Source organism: Bacillus rossius, chromosome 12 (assembly GCF_032445375.1).
Source record: "Bacillus rossius redtenbacheri isolate Brsri chromosome 12, Brsri_v3, whole genome shotgun sequence".
NCBI lineage: Eukaryota > Metazoa > Arthropoda > Insecta > Phasmatodea > Bacillidae > Bacillus > Bacillus rossius.
In genome coordinates this window covers 53,806,263-53,829,675 of record NC_086339.1, presented here as the reverse complement: position 1 = coordinate 53,829,675, position 23,413 = coordinate 53,806,263, and the positions used below count along the sequence as shown (strand labels likewise).

Here is a 23,413-nt window from a genome sequence, read left to right as displayed (position 1 = left end):
TAATTTATACTATAGTTATTAAACCATGTTTCAGTGAGCCAAATTATATTTTGATCAGAGACCTCTAAATTCAGTAGCTTTGGGTCTTAGGCCTCTATAAGTTTGATTTAGTATATCAAATCCCATTCTAGTTTAACTTTATCATTCATTTCACTAGAAATACTTTTCTATCTCTCTTATTCATCTTGCTTAAATTGTGCCGCACAGAAATTTCTTTCCCCAGCAGGTGTCGGTACTGTAGGAGTTTGTAAATATGAAGGTATTTATTTAACATTTTGATGACAATGGTTTTGCATAACACGAGCACAGTGTTTGTTGGTCGGCAGTTGTACGAGATACAGGAACAACTCTCCTCATCTTAAATATGTTTGTGTGATCACATACAATAGTCGTACATTCTTAGGTATATTTTGTGAGAGATGACTGAAAAGAACAAAAATCAGGTACTTAATCATGTTTTAAACTAAGTTATACATAAAATAGTTAATAATGTCAGACAAGTTAAAAATTACATAATTTTCTGTAGTTTTGATAATGTTTAAGGTCATTGAGTTTGAGTTTGAGTAAAACAATGTGAAAGGTTTTATTAAAGTTATAACTTAAGTTACTATTTTTTCATGGTTTTAAGTTTTAACTGTAAAATGGCAATAGCTGGGAATACAAAATTCATGTTTGGAACAGGATGTAGCCTGTTTCATATGTAAACAGAAAACACTAAATACTTGGTACTGAAAAAGTATCATTTGAGAAGCATAAGTTTAACAGATGATATGGAACTCGGTGCAAGGATCCAAATCACATTTGGCAGATTTATTTGAAATGTTCTGTTGGATTCTGTATTTATTGCCCTGTCTCATGTGTGACACTTTACTCTATTTGCAGGTGGCTCATTAACGAAGATTGCCTATTACTCGACTGTATCACACCGAAAAGTATCGTACGAGGCGGACAAAGAGGATGTCGCTTCTCACTCTGCAGAAGAGGTAAGGCAGGTTTGGATCTGCCCTATTTTGTTTCGATGGACAGAAAATGATTTTGTAAATGGAATTATAATTAAATTCCTTCATAATCATGGTGATAAAATCTTCATTGATTTTAATCAGTGACAAGACTTGTCCACTGTATAAATTCAACATACACAGTGTACAATTAGTGGCCCCAAATTGTGCAAGACCTATCACGAGGTTCAGTACAGTTAATGTTTGATTTTTTTTTACTACCTTGCATATTTAACATGGGCATGTATTTTTTGCCATGTGTGTTAAAAAACTAGCATTGTCTGTGTTTCATAATTAGTTGAATTTCCTTTTGGTACATGTGCACATTGGACACACGGATCACAGCAATGTCTTGTGAATTCAATCGCATCCTAATTGGTCGGATGAAATAAGGCATTGGCTTCTCTCGCAGACGGCCACCAGTTACAAGGAAGAGACCACTGTTGCTGGCATGCCTTATTGCAGTCTAATGAGCTTTTTTTTTTTTTTTTTTTGCGAAAAATATTTGCCACATATCTATATATAAAAATCAATTGCTGTGTGTTAGACTCACTAAAACTAGAAAACAATTCAACCGATTTGAATGATTTTTTTTGTTTTGTTCGTCTCATTACAGGAATGGTCTAGGGGAAAAAAAAAAACATTAGGAAAAATCCCAAAGGAACAGCCGAAAAATAGAAATAATTGAATTTGGTAATTTTGTATGGGAATTGCCACTTTGAATTACTTTTGAATGTTTCTATGTTTATCCTCTATTCGCTCCTAAACCACTGATCTGATAACTCGATGAAATTTTGCACACTTGAACTTGGAAACACGAGGAAGGTCACTGTCTAGGTGAGATTACGATAACGCCAACACTTATAGCAGAATTTAAGGTGGCGCGCGAGTCGTAAGGATAGTTACCTGTAAATATTTTATAGTATTTCCTCTTTGCTATTGCTATATTGGCGGCGAAAAACCAAGATGTCGTTGATCTCAATGCGTCCATTCAAAATTGCATTCCTGGACAGAATTTTTCCTTCAAATTGGTGACACAGTTTTCAACCAGGGTGAGGTAGTCAACTATCCCACGGAATTATTGAATTCGCTGGAATTGCCTGGTTTACCACCTCACAAATTGCAATTGAAAGTAGGCTCAGTCATTATCATGTTACGTAACATAATCAACCTCTACTATGCAATGGAGCTAGACTGGCTGTGAAAAAGCTTATGAACATTATCATAGAGGGAACGATTATCAAGGGAAAGTACAAAGGAGAGGATGTTTTGATTCCACGCATCCCGATGATCCCAACCTTGCCATTCAATTTCAAACGGCTGCAATTCCCCATGCGTCTAGACTTCGCGATGACCATCAACAAATCACAAGGGCAGTCGTAGGAATTTTGCGGAATTAACTTGGGGTTTCCGTGTTTCGCGCATGGACAACTGTATGTAGCGTGTTCGCGTGTCGGAAAGCCATGTTTTAAACCAAATGGATTTTATAAAGAAACCAATGTTTTTTTTAATAATTTATTTCTAAATAGAATATTTTAATTATTTTTATGAAAAGTTTAACTCTACTCTAATAACTACAAAAGTTTGCTCATTAATGTATCTTGCTTTGAATCAATAACAGGGAGAAACAGACGGAAGCAGAGATGCTATTTTGCCCATCAATAAACAGTCAGCACTTTTCCTGTGCTAGTACCACAGTTATTGGACAAGCAAAGAGCCAGTATGAACTTTTTGCAATTACTTACTGATACCAATATCAACATTATCATTGATTCTGTAATTCACTACAAATAATACAGACCTTCTTGTAGCCAGAGACATAAATCCTGAGGGATGGGGGAGCCCGAATTCCTCCCCCCCCCCTCCCCAGAATTGAGAAGCCCCTCATTGGAGGGGCGCCTGCTTGGGTAGGCTTGCAAAATGTTAACTGTGAAAGGGGAAGGATAAACTTAATCCTGCGGGTCCTATCTGGAAATCCAATAGATGTAAAGACATAAGCAGGACTTCTATATTATGTGTAAAGAGTCAAGCATAGAAATGAAGGAACATGTCCTAACATCTAGTCTTTGTGGCATGTATCAAGAGGCTAGAAGATGCTTTGTAAATTAAAGAAATTTGAATTATATCAACTAAAACTTGGTTTAGTAAATTGCTTATAGCTCTTATGGAAACTAAACAATCTCTCGTAGTGACTTTAAATAAAACAAATTAAATTCAAAAAAATATAACAAAGTAAGACCGGCTGTTAGCAGTTTAAAAGTTACTGTACTGATTGCTGGCCGTGGAATCATTCAGTATGAATTAATTATTTTGACTACACTCTGTGGGAAGACATTCACAAGAACTATATAGTAAACAGATTATCCATGATCTGCGTAATGTATCTTTAGTTTTACATTGAGAGTTTGTCTCCATGCACAACATCATGCCATGCATCACAGTGTTTAATTTGTGGGAATTTTTTACAAGCATTAGCAGATTAAGTAATACATTAGGGATTACTTAGTACCCTTAGTATCACTGGTTCCTTCACAGCAGTTGCTCTTGGCGAGACGCCAAAAGGCTGCGTTCACAGCAAACACATCAGTCCATGTTGTGCTCTAGAGCAACCTCGAACCTCGCCTGACCTGCGGGCCTTACCCAGCCACGACTCTTGCAAAGATTCACAACACACGTGGGTACAATGCAGAAAATCTAACCACCAAGCAAGGAAGGCAAAGCGTCATATTTCACACCCACTAGCTCCTGTCCACACGCTGTGCGATTGGGAGACGTGATGCCATCACTGTTTCGCATTTGGCTGCACACATTCTATGGATCATAGAAATCTCTGTTTTCACTGCATTTTCCTAGCCTTATCTAATTCAATCGTGTGTTATCTAAATTTTTTTATTTTTTTATTTTTTTTCATGTTCACAGGGTCTTTAATTTAATAGCAATATCTTTCTGTGGTTACCAAATGAATGATGTAACTTAAAGTGATACCACAACAAATATTTTTGCAAGGGAAGAATATGTTCTCCGACAAAAATATCTTGCCTTCAATTCTTGTGGATAAGAATTAGGTACAGACAAGTTTATTGTAAAATTAGTGTATTTTTTAGGACTTGTGTCTTTATTACTTTTGTACCAACCAGCTGTATATATTTCCTTTCTCTCAGTATTTTAAACTTGGTCTTCAATGCGGTCGTCAGTTGACTATTTTTGTAGTCTTCAACACTATGTATAGATAATATTGCCATTGAATATAAATATCCTTATAGTATTCGTGAAGCCATTACAAAATTTCACTGTACTTTTGAAGCTAGCAGGGCTGCCTACACGAGATGGTATTGTAATTGCATTGTCAAGCTGGTGGCTCTGTTTTGCAGTGGGCAGGGAAAGTAACAATTCGTTCATAGTCCCGAAGTTGTTTTTTTAATCTTAGAAATAACCTTTCCTGGTATGATTGGCCCTTGAGGAATCAGACCACGGAACAAGTCGCCCGTGTTCTCCTCGGGGTATCTGAGGTCGTGTTGACTGGCTTGAGATATGATGGTTTACTTTTTGTAATTTACTTGATACCTATAACAATAACACATAGATAACCTTTATGCTTGTAACCTGCTATTATTACTGTGCTTGTTTTATCCTGACATTGATTCAACCTAACTAATCTATTAACTGGGCAATGAAAACTTTGAGAACAAATTTCATCATGAAGCAGAACAACCAAAACTTTCTACATAGAAATCCAATAAAATATTAAATGAAAATATCTCATTACATTAGTTTTCATTTTAGATTTAAATCTTCTGATTATACAGATTTTGTGGCTGAAGATCTCATTACCTGTAATTCGAGAGTAGAAAATTTGACTTGGCAAACACAATCCAATATCGAACAACTTTTAAAAGTAATTATCTCAGTTATGATTTTCAGTGTAAGAAATTTGTTATCTTGTAAGCTTTATAATTTTAGACAGTTTTGTTGGGTATTGGATGTTATAGCCAGGCACAATAATGCTGACTAAATGTCACAAAAATCTTCTGATAGTCAGACAGAGTTCTCATTTTTTTTTGCGAAAAAATATGAAATTTTTATATGTTTCTCAATACTTTTTTTGCACTAGTTTATTAAGTTTGGAAATATAATTGATAAGAAGGATGTTTCCATTAACGGGAATATCAAGCGTGAAAATGTGAAACATAACATGCCAGAAAAAAGAAAACACTATACTGAAATGAAAACCCAGTAATTATGAACTCTTGAGTATATTAAAAATGCTGGCAGCTATGTCAACAGCCAGAATCGACTGGAAAAATTAGAATGAAAGAAGCTCAATTTGTGCTCGATTGCAGCATTACCTAGCCTAACCATACAATGTGGGATAAAAGCCCTTTCACTCTATTTACTATGCATGAGGTGGTATTATGTTGATTTGTCAATAATGTAATTTTACGGGGTTACACACATAGCCATTATGATGTAATCGTAAGCTGCTCTTTGTTTTATTTGGTGGTTGTGCTATTAATGTAGGACAGTTGGGATGTGAATGAGGAACAGGATTTGAGAGTATGTGGCAGAGTAAACTGGGTTGAGATGACTAGCAGTCTCCTACCCACCGTGGTTGTGGTTAATGCACTGTGTAGAAAACAAAGAATAAAACAATGTCGCTGTTATCTCTACCCAAAGGCATTGTGAAGAATGGAACATTATATGGCGTAATCACTCAATAAAACCTCCCACAGACAATAGTTTGATAGCTTAAGGAATTGAAGGGAAGTACGTTTTTAACACCCACGGTTTTCATCCAAGGCAAATGGAATAATTGAAAGTCTTTGTATATTTTTATGCATATATCTATTCTGTGTGCTCTGGGTACAAATCATAAAATGATAAAATTCATGGAAATACTTGATTTATCAAAATTGCTTTTGCCCGGCAATATACCACCACAGGACAGAGAAGAATTAAAATATTCAGTGAAGATTGAAATGGACTAATATCATACATGTAACATTTAATTATTTTCCTTAAATCTGTATAAGTGTGTCAATTTGTGTTTAGGTAATTGTTTAGTAGCATAAAGAATGCATTCACTTTATAACACTATTCTAACCTTGAATGGGTGATTGACTGACTATAATGTTACGAAACGTAAGCAGGGCCGCGGCGCGCTGGTTGGGAGCTGGCTGGCGGCCCAGCACGGCCACTGACGTCACGTGGCCGCCGCAACGTGAGACCTGCCGCGCGCACCTCATGGATTACAAGGGTCGTCGCTTCCCCCCTCCTTCCCTCCGCTCCCCGCGCGGCGCCGTTAACCCGACACCTTGTAGCTGGGGAGATCCCCGGGCCGACACGCGAGCTGCAGACACCTTTCTCGATAATTCTGACGTCGGGTCGGCGCGGACTAACGCGACTGGCCCCAGCCGCGCTCGTGAATTCTAGAAGTAGCGCCTTTGAATGCCAAATATATTACTATCAACACTTTCTTGCGAATCATTTGCGAATTCAATGATACTGTGATTATAATACTTATCACACTAACGAGCAACCCAATAGTTAAGGGTATGACAGTCTATGCTTTTTTTCTATTGTTTCCATTACAAATGCAATGTCCTTATGTATCTTTACACACTAATGTGGAAAATTTATGTAGATTCGGTAGAGTTTGGATTCTTGGTCGTCAGGACTACTGGTATTTTCCCCAAGATGATCAGGATACAAGCTGTAGAAGGACTTGTAAACTACCACTGCAACTCGGGTTCTGGAACAGGAGCTGGATACTGTAGATTCTCCAGGCAGCTGTGAGGTTGTATATAATGGAACTAGCTCACCGAGTCTGTCTATAAGTATCAACACTGTTTAGATGCATTAATAATAGCACATTTCACCGAATACAAGAATGTATTTTTCACCACAATAAAATGTGAGCAAGAATACACAATCGCCATCTAGCTACACTAACTTTTTTTACCCACAATGAAAAGTACTACAGACAGTTAGTTAGCATGATTAATGAGAAGAAGTGTCTATCTTCAGTAAATATCATGCATATGTGAACATACCACTCATCAGAAAATTTCAACAATTTTCCAAAATTAACATACATAGAAACTTGATACTAAAACCAATTAACAAAAACATAACAATTCAAAAGAGCTCGTGGTTTTGTCCAAAATGTTTAGGGTTTAGGCGAAGGGCAGATTTTTGTCACAAGCCTCACAAGTTCACCACTAGAGGTTTTTAGAGTGACGACTCTTACGACACCATATTTACCTGGATGAGTTTTCGTAACTCGGTCAGTTCTGGAATTTAAAGGTGGCAAGTTTGAGTTCTGCACTAACACTAATGCATTCTCCTCCACATTGGGAACTGCAGTATTCCACTTCGCCCTCTGATGGAGAGTGAGGAGATACTCTGTACTCCAGCATTTCCAGATGCACTGCTTACTTTGGTGATGAGCTGCCATCTATCCAAATGATTTTCTAGAAGGTGGGACAGATCCTGTTCTGGTATGCCAAAAAGAGGAGCACCAATCAGAAAATGCCCAGGAGTCAAAACATCAAATTCTGAGGGATCTGTTGACAGAGGGCACAATGGTCTTGAGTTTAAAACTATTGAGACTAGTAAAAAGTGTGGCCAGTTCCTCAAATTTGAGTGTTTGATTGCCTATAACCCTTTTCATAGACCTTTGCCGACTTGACAGCTGCTTCCTGTAGACCTCCAAACTGTGGGCCAGTGACAGGATTGAAGTGCCACACAATGTAGAGGTCAGCTAGGTGATATTTAGCATCTGCCAGGCAGGCTCGGTAAACAAGGCTTGATGAACCTCCTTCATGTGTTTGTCAACACCAATCCAATGAAGTTTGTACCTTGATCTAAATGTATATCAGATGGTGTTCCCCTCACAGATACAAATCGCTTTATTACAGCTAGGAATGCTTCTGTACATAGTGATGACACAACCTCTAAGTGTACTGCCTTACTTGAAATACACAAAAAACAGACACAGATAACTTTTTCTAACTGGGACTTTACATGCTTTGGTGGTATTGGAAGAAAAAGGTCCAGTAAAGTCCACGCCAACCTTGAAGAAAGGACGGACTTGTGAATATCTTACAACTGGAAGCTTCCCCACGAGAGGTGCAGGAGACTTTTCAGTCAACCTGAAGCATGAAATGCACCAATGAATACAGTGCCGAATTAGGTGTCGAGCAGCCACAATCCAAAATGGCATTTGAATGATGGATTAGCTAGCTTGTTGTCCTGTATGGAAATATGTAATATGATAAAAGCTTACAATAAGCCTTGATAGATGACAATTTTCAGGAAGCAACATTGGGTGTTTCGTCTGTTCAGGCAAACAAGCATGTTGCAAGCATCCGCCCACCCTGATAATTCCTAGGGGGTCAAGAAATGGATGTAAACTCCGAAAAATACTGGGACATTCACGGTGCTCCAGGAGTATTGATTTCTTCCGTAAAATACTGTTGTTGTACTAAATGGATCCAAAACACCAGTGCCGACTGCATCTCCTCACACCTCACAGTGAGGGTGTTTGGTGAACACACTCTTGGCTCTGAGAATCCATGCTGTTACTCGCTTAAGTTTTGAAAGTGATGAAAATGTTTCCAAAAATTCCACCAATTCATTTTTTCTGTCCTTTTGCACTGCGAGGACCTAAATATTGTTACGATTTACCGCGGGTTTGTAAAGGATAGCCCAATTAAAGATTTTATTACACTACACAGTTTTATTTATTGCCACTACTTATGTCACTTACAAAAATCTTCTAAAATGGCAAATAATTAATTATACTTAAAGAAAGGTCTATTCCCCAGTCACTCGTTCCACACACCTCGCTGGGCCGCACCTCTGGCGCAACTCTCGCCGCAGCACCCCTCGTGGACCTCCGTCGCGGGACTCCGTCGCCACACTCCGCCGCTGCCGACGCACTTCCCCTTCGCCAAGGATCCGCTTGACTCCTCGCTCGCAACTTCGCTCGAGACTCCGCCGCGCCCTTGACTCTATCGCCCGGAAACTCCACCACGGGAAAACTCCCGACTCCACTGAACTCTCTCACTCCCTGCCCTGGAACCTTCGTGCAAGGACTTCGCCACTCTGCCGCACCCGCGGCACTATCGCCCGGAAACTCCGCCGTGGGAGAACTCCCGACTGAACACTCCAAACTCACTCAGACTCACTTATATAGCCCTTGGGTTCCCGTCCAGAACAATCGGGCATGTCTCCGAGATATCGCGTGACCTTCGCCGTCGAAATGCCCAGAAACGCGTCGTGAGTCCTGTCGAAGGACGCGGCGGCTGCTCAAAGAACGCCGATAAACGCAACAAGCATCTGGTTCCCACAAAACGCGCCGATAAACATGTCTGAGTCCTTTTATGCAGCAGTGCGGCCTCTTAAGTAACTCGATCTGAGGTAGGTGTGCGCTGCGAAGGTCAGGATGTCGCGAGATAGTATGACACGAGATACCAGGGAGAGGATGCGGGTGGAAGGGGGCGCAGACAGGCCGAATGAGCGCGGCGACGCCAAGCACTGCAGCCAAGCGCGATCGTAACATTATGTACGGTGTTGCATTCTGGGAGATCAGTGAAAGGTGACACCTCAAATTTTTTTACAGGCCATTTTGTGTCTGACTCTGCCAACTAATCTGGACCACGAAACTATAAAGAACGCTTAAACAAATGATCAGGATACAAACCACAGGATGTTAAGTCAGCTGGGTTGCAGTCAGAGGGGACATAGCACCAAATTCTGGGGGGTGTGATGGTCTGAATCTCTGACACACAATTTGCTGCAAAGGCTTTAAACTTGTGGGAAGATTATTTAAGCCATAACAAAACTGTTGTTGAGTTGACCACATGTAAATGATAAAGTTGTACGATTTGCTCTCAAACATTGTGTTCACATACAACCACAATTTTGCAGCATAGCACCAAGTAACTCAAGTCGGGGAATGGACAATCTCCTTAGCAGGGCCACCTTTGACTTGGTGGTTACAAGATGGCTGGAGATCACGCCAGTATTGTCAACAAGTCTTGCATAAATCACTGCAACATATACCTTTTCAGAGGCATCACAGAACCCATGGAACTGAATTCTGCAAGCATGCAGAAAATGAATGTATCGTGGAATCCTCACATTAGTCAGGGAAGAAGGTGATGTTCTGAAGTGTGACCGCCATTGAGCAATCTCTTCAGTGACTGGTTGATCCCATTCTAATCCCAGTGTCAGAGTCTGGAGCAATATTTTAACCAAAATTATAACGGGGGACACCCACCCACATGGATCAAACAACGTAGCAACGGTTGAGAGAACTCCTTGTTTGGTGACTGATAGGTGGGGTACACAAACTTATCAGTGACTAGACACCAATGAATGCCAAGAACCTTAACTGCTGGGCTTGTGTCTTTGTCAAAGCTTGTTAGTCTCTCACTGTGCTGCTACAGGCAGATCATACAACATACTGGAATTGTTGGATGACCATTTACTTAATTGAAAACCTCCGTGAGCTAACAGGGCTTAAATTCACACTTAAGTTGCACTGCCTCTTCTACAGAATTTGATCCAGTCACAATGTCATCAACAAACACATCTCTTAACAATATTTGTGTTGCCTGAGGATACTGCAGGGCTTCATCCAGAGCCAACTGCTGCCAAGTTCTCAATCCTTGGTAGGGAAATGATGCTAAATCATAGGTTTAAATGAAATGATACGTAGGAAGTTGGGGTTTCTCACCGTAACAATTAAATATAATTTTACAATTTATAACACTTAAAAACTTCTATATACATATGTTTTAAAACTAATAATAAAAATGTTCGAAGTATAAAGTCTCGTACATTGAATGAAATGATAAAAAAAAAAGTATTGGTAATAGCCTTTTACATTATTGAATTCTAAAATGTATAGTTTTTAATTTATTTATCTTTTTATGTGCTTGTTCCAGCACCAATTAAAAACTACTTGACAGATTTTGATAGAATTTTTTTTATTAGTAAGGTGTTTTGCTAATTTATAAACTAGGCTGTATATAATTACAATATTCCACCCCTAAGGGGGTGAAAAAGGGGTAAATGTGGTTTTAAGAAAATTAATTATGTCTCTGAAACCAAGCAAGTATAAGAAAATAAATTGGGTACTAATAATAAACATACAAAAACTACCAACTGCAATTTTTACATTTTGCCAAATTCAAGCCCTAATGCTGGAATCACAATGCCCTGTCGGCCCCGACAAAACAGGCCGACAAGTTCAATAGCCAATGAAAAACAAGCTTGCCGTGACGTCAGCCCGACAAAATACGCACCCCGACGGCCCGCAAGGAATATATTCTATTTATAATTCCGTCGTGTCGGGCTGCCCGACAGAAAAGAAAACTGCAACGGAAAGGAAACAGTACAGAACTAAATTTCAAAAATATTTACCTACTTGGTAAATCTTTTTGCTGAAAAGTGAAATTTTGTTTTACGTGTGGGTGAATTGAAAAATTTGTAGCTTTGCCTTAGTCTGTTTGTATAAACATAAACAGATATCATCGTGTTTATGGTTAAAGACGTTATTTTAGAAACCATCTTTTAACATTTCGTTTCTTTTTAATTCTTCGCACAGCTAACATCAGGAGTATTTTTCTGTCCCTCACTGACATATCTTTATCTTGTTTCCTTGTAACTATAATAAACTACTCTTTGATTTACGAATCAACTTAACCTTACTTCGTATCGCAGACAACTAAATTTTTTTTGCACTTCAACTGTCAATAATAAATAAAAGAGCCTACTTTGTTTTTAGCGTATTCTTTAATGCATTTTAATTTAAGTATTTAGCTTGGCACGATTTGCCAAAGGTCAAATTGAAAATCGTCAGGTTATTTTTGTCGTGGTATTGTGACCCTACACTTTTAAATCTGTCGTGCTGAGATCACAGAGTATATATCTCCTCTGTGCTGAGATGCTGCACGACAGTTAGTCGGACCCGTCGGGACATTGTGATTCCAGCTCAAGGGGTGAAAAAGGGGTAAATATGGTTTAAAGACTAATTATATCTATAAATAAATAATAAATAATAAAATAAGCATAATAAATGATTTTGGCTACCAATAATAAACATATGAAACATACCAACCACAATTTTATCATTTTGTGAAATTCAAACCCTAAGTGGGTTATAAAAATGATTATTTTACTATAGCCCGTCCCACTCTTAGATTGCAGTACATGGCTTCTGGCACGCGCTGTTGCCAAATCTCTAACACAGTACGAATTTCAGGAGATGCGTGTCTTTGTAATTTGGATCGAACAAGAAGCATTTTAAGAAATCATATCGTAATTTATAATATTTTATACTATTACACATATAAATTTGTAATAATGCCACTTTTATGTAAATTTAAAAAAAAAAACTACCTATTGTAGACAAAATTTTCTTATAGTTTTCTTTTCTGTTCTAAAAATCCCATATATATCACATTTTCATGGGCCCGATAAATGCCTAATTTTTGGACAAGTCATGTCCAAAATGATAAATAAAATACGGTAATGGAAATTCTCGGTCGAGTAAGTTATAGGAAAAATCCGAACAATTGGTTCGAAATGGGGAAGATTTTTTGAAAAACAGAAAAATCGCAACAACTCCCATAATATGAAAAATATCAGATCCGTTTTAACGTATGATAACTCGGATTACCTAATGCCGAAAAATGTTTTCTAAATACATTTTTGATACGACCAGCCATAACTGCATGGGTTCGAAAAAAATTTTCACAGGACAAAAAAATGTAACTGCCTTAGTAGACACCTTATCAAATCTGTTTAAATTGTTTGTAATGATATCATAATTATTTTCCAAAACTTTGTCTAAAACAATGTTTGATAAGATGCTTGGTGAGAAGGATAGAAAAATAATTCAAAATTTTGTACCATGATCGCTATTAAATTCCTTCGTATTTATTTCATACATTTTACATATTATGTTCAAGAATCGATTATAATATTTTTTGTTGACTAAGGAAGCCATGTATTTGAAATTGCTTGTAGGACAGAACTCCACTTATCTAAACACACGACCCTGTTTCCTCTTACGACGGCAGCGCGCGCTCTTGTACTAATAAGACACATATTTAACAGCTATTTCCACGGAAACTGTAGAAGCAATTGAGATGGAGCTGCTTTTAAAAACTAATTCAATTCATTGTGAACATTTTTCTCGCTTTCGTCCCCCATCTATCTTTAATAGAAAAAAAATTTTTCCGCGGGTCAACTTTTTGATGTGTCAGTTTGTGAGAAAATGCATTTCAATATATTAAAAAAATTATTTAAGTGAAACCTGTACAGTTTGTCTTAACATTTGTTCGGTGGCGTCCTAAGGCATTAATTTACTAATAAAAAATATCTGAATGAAATACACATGTAGGTTTTCTTTTTTTGATGTGAAACATATCGGAATACTTCAAAACAGTTCGCAGCGAATAAGTTATGTTTTTTAATTTTTTCGGACACTTAAAATATTGTTAAGTATTCAAAATAAGCATTGCCTGATGCGTATTTTGATTCCATACAATATGAAAAAAAGCTTGGTCCAAAAATTAAAATTTTAAATTTCGTTTGATTTTTGGCAACAACGCACGAAGAAACAAGGACAGTGCTAACGGCAATCGGCGTGTGTTTGAGAGAGAAAGAATGTGCCCATTTACTTCCACACTGCAATCTAAGAGTGGGATGCTCTATAGTACTTGGCAAGATTCTGGCCGTAAAAGGAGTTTGATTTAAAGAAAAAATGGGTATATCCGAATCTACGTGATCTAAGGGTTAGAAATTCAAAGTGAACAAGCATATAGAGTTTTGAATTGTATTTTTTCAACTTTCCAGATTTTGTCATTTAAGGGTGTGAACAGGAAGTAAGTTTTGTTTTATCATAAAAAGTTTATCTCCATAGCAAATAAAGCCTAATGTAAGAAACTTAGCATGGAATAAATCTTATATCCAAGCAAAATAAGAGCAAGAATAATGTAAAAATTATGATTTTATTGCATGTATTTAACCTTTATCATTTTATATATTTAATCGCAAAAGGGGTGAAAATACATCCTTTTTCTCTTTAATATTAAAGTACTATCTCTGAAGCTAATGAAGCGAGATGTAAGTTATATGGCATGATTTATAAATATGCAAAATCTGCCAACTCTTTTTTACATCTTTCTGAATTCCTACTTTTTAAAAGGTGAACTATTGTAAATATGGTTTGACATTAAAAAATATCATCTTATCAAATTAAACTTATTTAAGATACTGGAAATTATTAATAAACATACCTTATACTGCCTTACTCAAGATTCTCTTACTCAGTGTTTTCTGGAGTATCACCTCTTAAGGTGTAACAAGGTTTAATATTGTAAAAAAAAAGTTTGGAATCCGGGTCATTCCATTGTTACGGACGGGACAGTTAGACCTTAAAAATAATGTTGCACACTGTCTCAAAAATATTATTTAACTATTTTATCAATATCTGCAGTTAGTCACCCTTAGTACGTATTATACAACTTCCAATTATTGATGTACGAGATGATTATTAATTTTGATCCTTGAATTATACATCTTTTTGGTATTGTTACGGGCGGGACACAGTTTGGACAGGACGGCAAAGGTGAGTTTTTCACCGAATATTTTCTGTGAATTATGAAGTGATTTACATCCAGTTATTACAATACATGGTATAGTAGTAGTTAGTTCAAACATGCATAACCTCCTGAAATCAGAACTTAGTTTTAATAACCATCGATAAAATATTTAATTGAGAAAGTGACACGTTACGGACGGGACATTACGGATGGGACAAAAGTCTGAATGACAATAACACTCTTAATTTAGTACTTTGGCTTAATTATTTTTCTTAATGAACAGAACATTTTTTATCCAATTAATTTACTATTTAGTATCTAGATAACGAAAAGTTAAAAGTATACTATATACTGACATAAAAAATTAAGTTTTAAGCAACAGTTAAAATGTTTGTTAGTGAGTGCCCTGTTACGGACGGGACATGACCTGGGACAAAATATAATTTACAATACCACCTTACTGAACATAACAATTTGGTTTAAAAGTTACTCCTTAATGAACACAACAGCAAAAATTCTAACATTATCAGTCATTTCATTATCGTAAATATTTTTTTAAGTTCAGAAAAGCAGATTCTATATAATCGCAGGAATTATCTTTTCAAATTTGTAAAAAATCCTATCTCCAAGCTGTTTTAACTCAGGTTCTGGAAGTAAACCTAACACTTCTGAAAAGTTTCTTCCTCGTATCAGTTTTAAAAAGAATGTCCTGGCATGCATCGCGTACAACCTGCTCCATGTAGAAAATCTCAATGCTGCCATCATCTTCTACTCCGTGGCTCACCACTACATATTTATGTTTACCTACTCTGCCCTACTTGCTCAATGAGTAGGTACTGCCCTCCTTGAACATTGTTCTTGGTAAGCTTCTGCACAACACACACTCTTCATCTGTCTCTGAATCAGTGTACACTTTATGTTAATATGAAATTCTGTTCCTTGGCTTCAACTCTCAAAGTAAAGATTTTTGTACATTACATGCTTCTAAATTTGTTAATATTATTATAGAAATTCTCATATGAATGTTGGTTATTAGCACATGTTTAGGTAAATTTGCAATAATTTACAAAAAAAAAAAAGATTATATATTATAATAAATCTTAAAAAGGTTACAGACAGGACAAATCTTAAAAAAAGTGATTTATTAGTCCAGAAAATTAATAATCAACATTAAACTTTGAGGTTCTGTTAACATCTAGTTGTAGTATCAAGTCATGTATGATAAACAATTACTTGATTAATATTTTATGTGTATAATAAACTTTCTTACTTTTTTGTTACGGATGGGACACCATCAAATAGGTCTTCAAAAACACTAGCTGAAACCTCTGAAAAATAACTTTAAACCACAAACACCATACAGATGGAAGCCAAATGAACTGGTCTTTTCCCTCCAAAAAACAGCTGTTAAAGAAAAAACATATATAGCCAATGTTAAAGGAGCGCCAACTTGACTTGTTTATATCATAATACATGGTAATTATTAGGTACCCATTTTAAAATGAAAAGTTAAGTATGAAAAATTAAAAATAATCGAAAAATGTATACATTTCTGGTTAATTAAGGATATGTTGGGTAGTTATAGTCTTATAAAAACATTTTATGTTATGTTTTAGTTGTACACAATTTGGTCCTTTTTGGCATGGAATGGCCGATCCACTAATTCAATATTGGAAAGAAAAATTTAAACTTAATATAAATGTAAGTTTATTATAATTATTTAGGAGTTAACGTATACGGAAAAAGGAAAAAGGGGATTTATTTGGTTTTTGTTTGGTTAATGGATATAACCATATTTACCTAGTTCTTAATTTCTATATTGGCATTCATGTGGTAAAAGAGGAGAGTGTATAAAAATTGGGGATTTTATTTAAGTAATACCAAACAAACTAAGCATCAACTAATTTGTTGGAAAGTAAGTTTGATATCTGTACTCTTTATTTCAAATAAAGAGGTAACTGTATCAAATATCCTTAAATAATGGGAGGTTTTGTAATAAGGTGAAATTATTTATTATTTAAAGCATATCTTTAGCCATAGTAAATGAAAGTGTTAGTATAAACGATGGCATGAACTTAGTTAAAACGAAATAAATGCATGTTAACAATTTTTTTTTAAATCGCCTACCTTATGAAATGAAAAGCAGGTAGGTGTGGTTTCGTCAAGGTAAAATATATTCTTAAACACTGTAGAACAGAAGTTACAAAATCATATATTTAATCTCTACTAAAACTAAATACACCTACACATAACCACTTTAAAAATTATCATTATTAAATGGTTTTCTTATGAATAATATCTTTTAAGCACCTGAAAATTTATTGTGTTTATTTATTTAGTAGAATTGTTTGGAATTAATCAAATACTTTTCTTTCAATTGTAAGATATCAACAATACTCTGATATTGCATATGAAGGCATGAGGTTATTAACTGGTGTGTGTACTTAAGATGCTGAATTTTGTATTTGGAGTAATATATTTGTAAATAACAAATTTGATTAAATATTTCCATAGTTTGGTTTAAACATACCATAGTACATATCTTAATAAAAAGAAAATTGCCAGAGTATTGTAATTGTTGGGTTTTTATGAATGGCCATGTATTCATTGCCGATAACTGGGTAATCCAAGTTAGCCTCCAGTCCATCATGGATTCCTGCAGAATAAAACTTGGATGTTCCACATGTGTTTCACTGCCTGAAATGACACTCGCGCTGATGTAGCTTACCAGTGGTGACCGGTTGGTGAATTGAGACCAGTGCTTAGAAGTGACTATCTCTATTAATAGAAAGGGATCCTGGAAGTTTCTTCCCGTGGAAAATTTTAAATCCTGTTGCTTAAAATGTGGTAGTTTTACTTACATCATTCTCATAATATTAGCGTATTCAACTGTTAAATAGTTTAAAAGTTTGAATAAAGAATAGCGTAAGGGCGGCCAGAGTGCGGAAGCACGGAGGGAGAAGGAGAGAGTGGTCGGGTGTGCAGGACCACCGCGTGTACGAGGTGTCGGAGGCCGCCCGGCTGCACTTCGTCAAGTTCGAGACCAAGTACATCGAGAGCTGCCTGGACTTTGTGCAGGCCAACCTGGTCGCCAGCCGGGACAAGATGGTGGGGAAGAGCATCAAAGCGACAGGTGGGGGGGCGTACAAGTACACTCAGTTGTTGCAGGAGAAGCTGGGACTGTCGTGAGTTCGTAGTCACTTTATTATCTGTAAGCTAGTGTTGCCCTCGTGCTAGTGTTAAGATCACTCGCCTCGTGCCGAGGAACGCGATTCGGGCTCTTTTTCTGTTGGGGCCAAGCCCGTATTTTTCATTATATCCTCTCACAAGTGCATTTCACCTTTGCTCCATGTCATGGCGGGGCCTCTGTGGCAATCCGGTTTCCATTCCTGGAGAGGTTCGATCTGCACTTTCCACAAGTGGACATGGAAAACTTTGCAGTGAGCTTTTGTATACCCGTGCATTCTGTCGCCTTCTGTGGTGACCCTGATCTCAAAAGGACGTAAAGCCTTTGTTCATTCACAGCAGCAGTGCCCCATGATGCTTGCCGCTTGCGTTGAAACTGAGTGTGAACCTGCTGGGTATCTAGCTCGGATCCCTTGGAATGGAACCTTATACTCTGATTGGTCTGGCTACAATACCGAACCTGCCCCCTATGGTATGTGACAAGGAATGGCAGAAATACCTTAAGCTTAATGCAGAGGCATTGATAGTAACCAACACTATTGTAGATTGTGTTAGTGAATGAAAAAATACAAACTTTTTTTTTTTTTTTTTTTGTTGAGAAAATGCATTAAAAAGCAATCCTATCAACAAATAATGTGTTAATGTTATTCTCGCAAATTTTCGAATGTTTTGAAGTTTTTATTTTTGTGATTTGGATTAATATTTTAGTAAACTAACTTGCATTTAGGTATTATGAGAATTATATTTATTAATTTCCATTTCTCTGCAGTTTTGTATATTAACTCATATTTTGGTGTTATTTATGATTTATTGTAACTCAACACAAAATTTTGTCACTAATTATGACACATTCTTTAGAATATTATGTTTGTAATCATTGAAAAGAGCTTTTCAGAATTTAACATTCATACATACAATCATCATCATCATCATCATCATCCACCATCATCATCATCATCATCCATCATCATCCATCATCACCATCCATCATCATCATCATCCATCATCATCCATCATCATCCATCATTATCATCATCCATCATCATCATCTATCATACATCATCATCATCCATCATCATCATCAATCATCATCATCAATCATCATCATCAATCATCCATCATCATCCATCATCATCATCCATCATCATCCATCATCATCATCCATCAATCATCCATCAATCATCCATCAATCATCATCCATCATCAATCATCATCTATCATCATCATCATCCATCATCATCATCCACCATCTTCTTCTTTTTCATCCAGAACACTGAACTTGCATAGTAAATGATCTTTTTTTCATCTCAGTCCAGCCATATTGATTCCAATAGTCCATGACTTCCCGAAATTACTCCATACAAACACAGGAATAGTTTCTTACTGCAAGCTACGGCTATTTCCTTCCTTTGCTGTCATATTTTCATTTATAATGCCCTCAAATTAAATGAAATATGACAATTCTGGGTCATCTAAAGGTCTACTCAGAACATTAACCCTCTAGCATCTTCTGTCTTCACACAGATGTCATCCCCCCCCCCCCCCCCCCCCTTATTTTCCTTGTATTCCTTAACCATCCTCTTCTTAATTTTGCTTCTTTCTCATTCCCTTTGTTCACCTCTGTCTCATTATTCAGCCTTCTATTTTAATATCCATATCATCTTTTTAATTTCTCACTGTATGCCAGTTTGCAGGGTTGCCAGCGGTCTCTAAAATTCCATAAAAGTTCTTATTTTCAAGTAAGTCCCTAAATGGTCTCTAATTTGCTTTCATGTCCCAAAAAGTCCTTTTTTTTCTTCCAACTTTGTCAATAGTTAATGTTTTTTATTGACCACCTTTATTAAGTTTGTAATAACACATTTATAAAAGACGTGACATTATTTGCTGAAGAACAAACAATTATTTTGGATGGTTGCTGCATTTGGAATAGTGTAACATTCATTGCTTGCAGGCATTAAAATATAAGTAAAAAGTATACAATACATTGAAATTAAAGCAATAGTGTAATTATAAAGCATATGGTGAGGTAAGGATGGGTGAAGGGTAGGAGGCAGTCAGTACTGTCATACATTAATCAAATATTTATTCTAATATGTGTTTTTGTTATATATAATGCGATACATCCTTTACTTAAAATTTTCTTCAAGTATGGATCCACAGACAGGAAAAATTCGGAAAACCGAGAATTTTTTGGAAATGAAAAGGTGCCTTCAAAACCTGGAAAACATAGGGAAATTGACAAAATGTAAGTTATTAATTACCAAACTAGATTAATAAATTGTAATACAAGTGTGCTTAAAATCGGTCTTTTTTTTTTTTTTTTTTTAAATCACAAATTCGTGTGTTACCAAAAACCCATCTTTTCATCATTATTCAAAAGATAAACAATCAATGAATCAATTGTGTTTATTTAATGATATGAAGCACAAATATATGTTTGTCAGTCATTCACTCAGTCCTAATCATTAATGGATTTTTTCAAAGTTTGATCAAATAGAGTGGGTTTACATTACAAACTGATTGCATTGGCTGAGTAGCATTGATTGAAATGATAACAGTAGATACTGCATATACGGTTGTTCAACATGTTATGTATGGTTGAAATGTAATAAAGATTACAGGCTTTCCCGGTCATTCTTGAGTTGCTTGGCTAATGGGTCGTAGCTGCGTCGAAGGGGAACCTACTTTGGTAACTGCTATCCTGATGATTGGTTAAATCTTACGGCTACAACTCAGAAGCCAAGCAACTCCATGGTTGAAATGTGTTGTGATACATGTTTGTATATACATATACATATTTATGATATCTTGCAAGATTGATTGAAGAGGTAGGGATAAAATGTTTGGTTGGACAGGGAAAAAGAAGGAAAACTCAGGGAAATTGTCTAGAGTAAGAGTGTGGGAACCCTGCTCAAGGCTTGTGGGGTCTGCAGTGGAATGCGTCAGGCTGCAAATGCTTCCCACGACAGACTATGTTTGATTCCTGGTGGGAACAACGCTGAGTCTTGCAGAATGCTAGGGACAGTATGCAGGCATTAAGGTGCCTCCCATTTCACGAAATAAAAAAATATATACAGCACATACGTTTTGCATAATTAGCTGCCAAAGTTACATTTTTAACTTTTTTGGGTTGTACAAATAAGGAGAATTTAGTTTATTGCAGAACTGACAATTTTTCGGTTTAACTGCAATGTCACTGGCTACTTCAAAAAATGGTTTGAATTTTTTTCAGAAAATATTAATTAATTTTACCTGGCATTTCAAAATTCTCAAATTTGTTACGATTTTGACAGCCAAGAAACATGAAATGAGTTTTTGTGAGAGAAATGCAAACCATATCATGAAGTAGCCAGTGGCATTGCAGTTAAACCTAAAAAGTTTCAGTTCTGCAATAAATTAAATTCTCCTTATTTGTACAACCCAAAAACGTTAAAAATGTACCTTTGGCAGCTAATTATGCAAAAAGTATGCATTGTAAATATTTTTCATTTCGTGAAAGTTAAACAATTGAAAAAGTCAAAAAGTTGATCAGTGATTAATATAAATATAAAATCATGACATGAAATGGGATCCCCCCCTTTAAGAATTGTATCGCTGCAATACCTCACTAAAGAAGCGGTAGTACCGCTATATTACTCGCACCTTCATATACCGCTGTTTCTTGACCACGACCATTATGTTATTCTGCTCCAGTGTATGTTAACCTTTAAGCTTTTTACACAGAGGTCACAATTTACAGGTAGAAGTGGCTAGAAATCTAGTTTATTAACTCTTTTGGCATTTTTGATTAGTACGGTGTAGTGACACAATGTTTCATTAAATGTATCCTGTTATTAACTATGATGTTTGATTTTTGTATTTAAAACATAATAATGTAACAAACTAAAGTGTTTATTCCTAAGAAAATGATAAAATAAATTTGCCACAAGTAGCTATGAGGACTATCACAGTAAGTTTCAGTTTACTCGGAATGGGTGCCTTATTTTAAGAAACTTGGAAAATTATCTCAAATAATTCAGTTGCGACATTATTAATTATATGTTTTTAGTATTATTTCGTGAACAACGTATTTTATATTCAGTGGTTCACAAAGGTATTTCCAACAGAAAATACAACATATTAAGTTGTAAATAGAGATAGTTTGTGTCAGAAATACTAATGAATCCAAGCATTGCACGATTCTGTCAGTTCCAAAATTAATCTTAAACTGTTAATCTCAAAATATGAAACTTGTATTCTAAAATAAATATAATTGCATGCTCTGGCTTAGCGCAATGCTTGAAGAGCTGCTAAGTCTAAATTACTAAAATTTATTTGTATAATTAAATTAAACAGTGTTTTATTCAACATGTAAGAATAGAATAATCTTGTCAAGTTAAATAGTTATTTTAATCAGTTGGCAATGATTGGTATCAAAAAGATTTGATTCAACCAAGAAGTTAACAAATGACAAATTCATTAGAATTTAAAGACATGAATTTAATTTAACTTGGACATTAGGACAGTAGTGCATAATTACCTTAAGGAAACTGATACCTTTACTGGTACCTTTAACATTTTGATATGGAACAGAACTATTCAATGCTCCTGAAGAATAATGCATGTATCATCAGCTTCCAGCAGCAATTAGTACTCGTCACGAACCACAATCCTATTCCGGTTCCTGGGGTGGTTTCGACTGGTGACTCGACAAACTGGGTTCTAGGTTGGATTCAGCTGTAGATGGCTCTCGAGATGGTCATACAATGTCGCTTCCTTCCTTCCTTCCTTACTTCAGCCCATGTTGTGGCCTCGTTCTTAACTAATGTGCTGAATATCTTGATGTTGTAGTTATTCTTCTAAAACACCATTAATATTAATGTTCCAGGTATTGTATTGCATTTAGTTCACTTGTAGGATAGTAGTTATATCATCTCTTGATTTGAAATATACTATCAAAGTTATATTCTGGTCTTCTCACGAATCCATGCGGTGATTCAAATGTTCAATAATCTTATTACAATCCATGAAATATATTTCTTCATGAATTATCATGGAATTCTTCAGTAAAGTCTTATAGAACATTTATTAAATAATCATGTATTAATTAATCCTTAAATAAGTTTATCACAATTAATTATAATTGTCAAAATAAACTTCTGAACTACAGATGGTTTTTTAGAGAATGCTTTTGTTTTGGAACCTTTTTGTTGATTTCACATCAAACATAACCTATCACAAAATTGTTTCCTTACAGAAACTGTTTTCATTTAATTAAAAATTAATATATACAGTACATATAAATTTTACACCACCACTTCCTCTTCAATCATAGATTTAGAAAACCATATATTTAACTATCCAAAAACAAAAAAAATAAACCATTGAAAATAAACGTTTTACACAATTTTTCATATGTCGTAGAGAACACATGAATAGATGGGAAATGTTACCAATTTTTCATATGTCGTAGAGAACACATGAATAGATGGGAAATGTTACCAGTAAAATTGTTTTGAAAATTTAGCCTTATGTAACAACGGAATATTAAAAAAATATGTAACACTTGCGATTACAAAAAATTAGGTTTTTATAAACATGGGCGAGATAAAAAATCAGAGATAATTATCT

At 35.8% G+C, this 23,413-nt stretch overlaps 1 protein-coding gene across 6 annotated transcripts in view; it reads left to right on the top strand.

The window, feature by feature from the left end:
* The window catches only part of LOC134537946 (4'-phosphopantetheine phosphatase), a 111,534-nt gene that overhangs the window by 3,372 nt on the left and 84,749 nt on the right, over window positions 1-23,413 (top strand). For 5 of the 6 annotated variants that reach the window (XM_063378944.1, XM_063378943.1, XM_063378940.1 and 2 more), the window contains exons 2-3: window positions 883-983; window positions 17,603-17,802. In XM_063378944.1, coding sequence (XP_063235014.1) covers window positions 883-983; window positions 17,603-17,802 — 301 coding nt within the window. Of the gene's footprint in view, window positions 1-882; window positions 984-17,602; window positions 17,803-23,413 lie in introns of those variants that run through there. The other variant, XM_063378945.1, reaches the window with a different exon arrangement.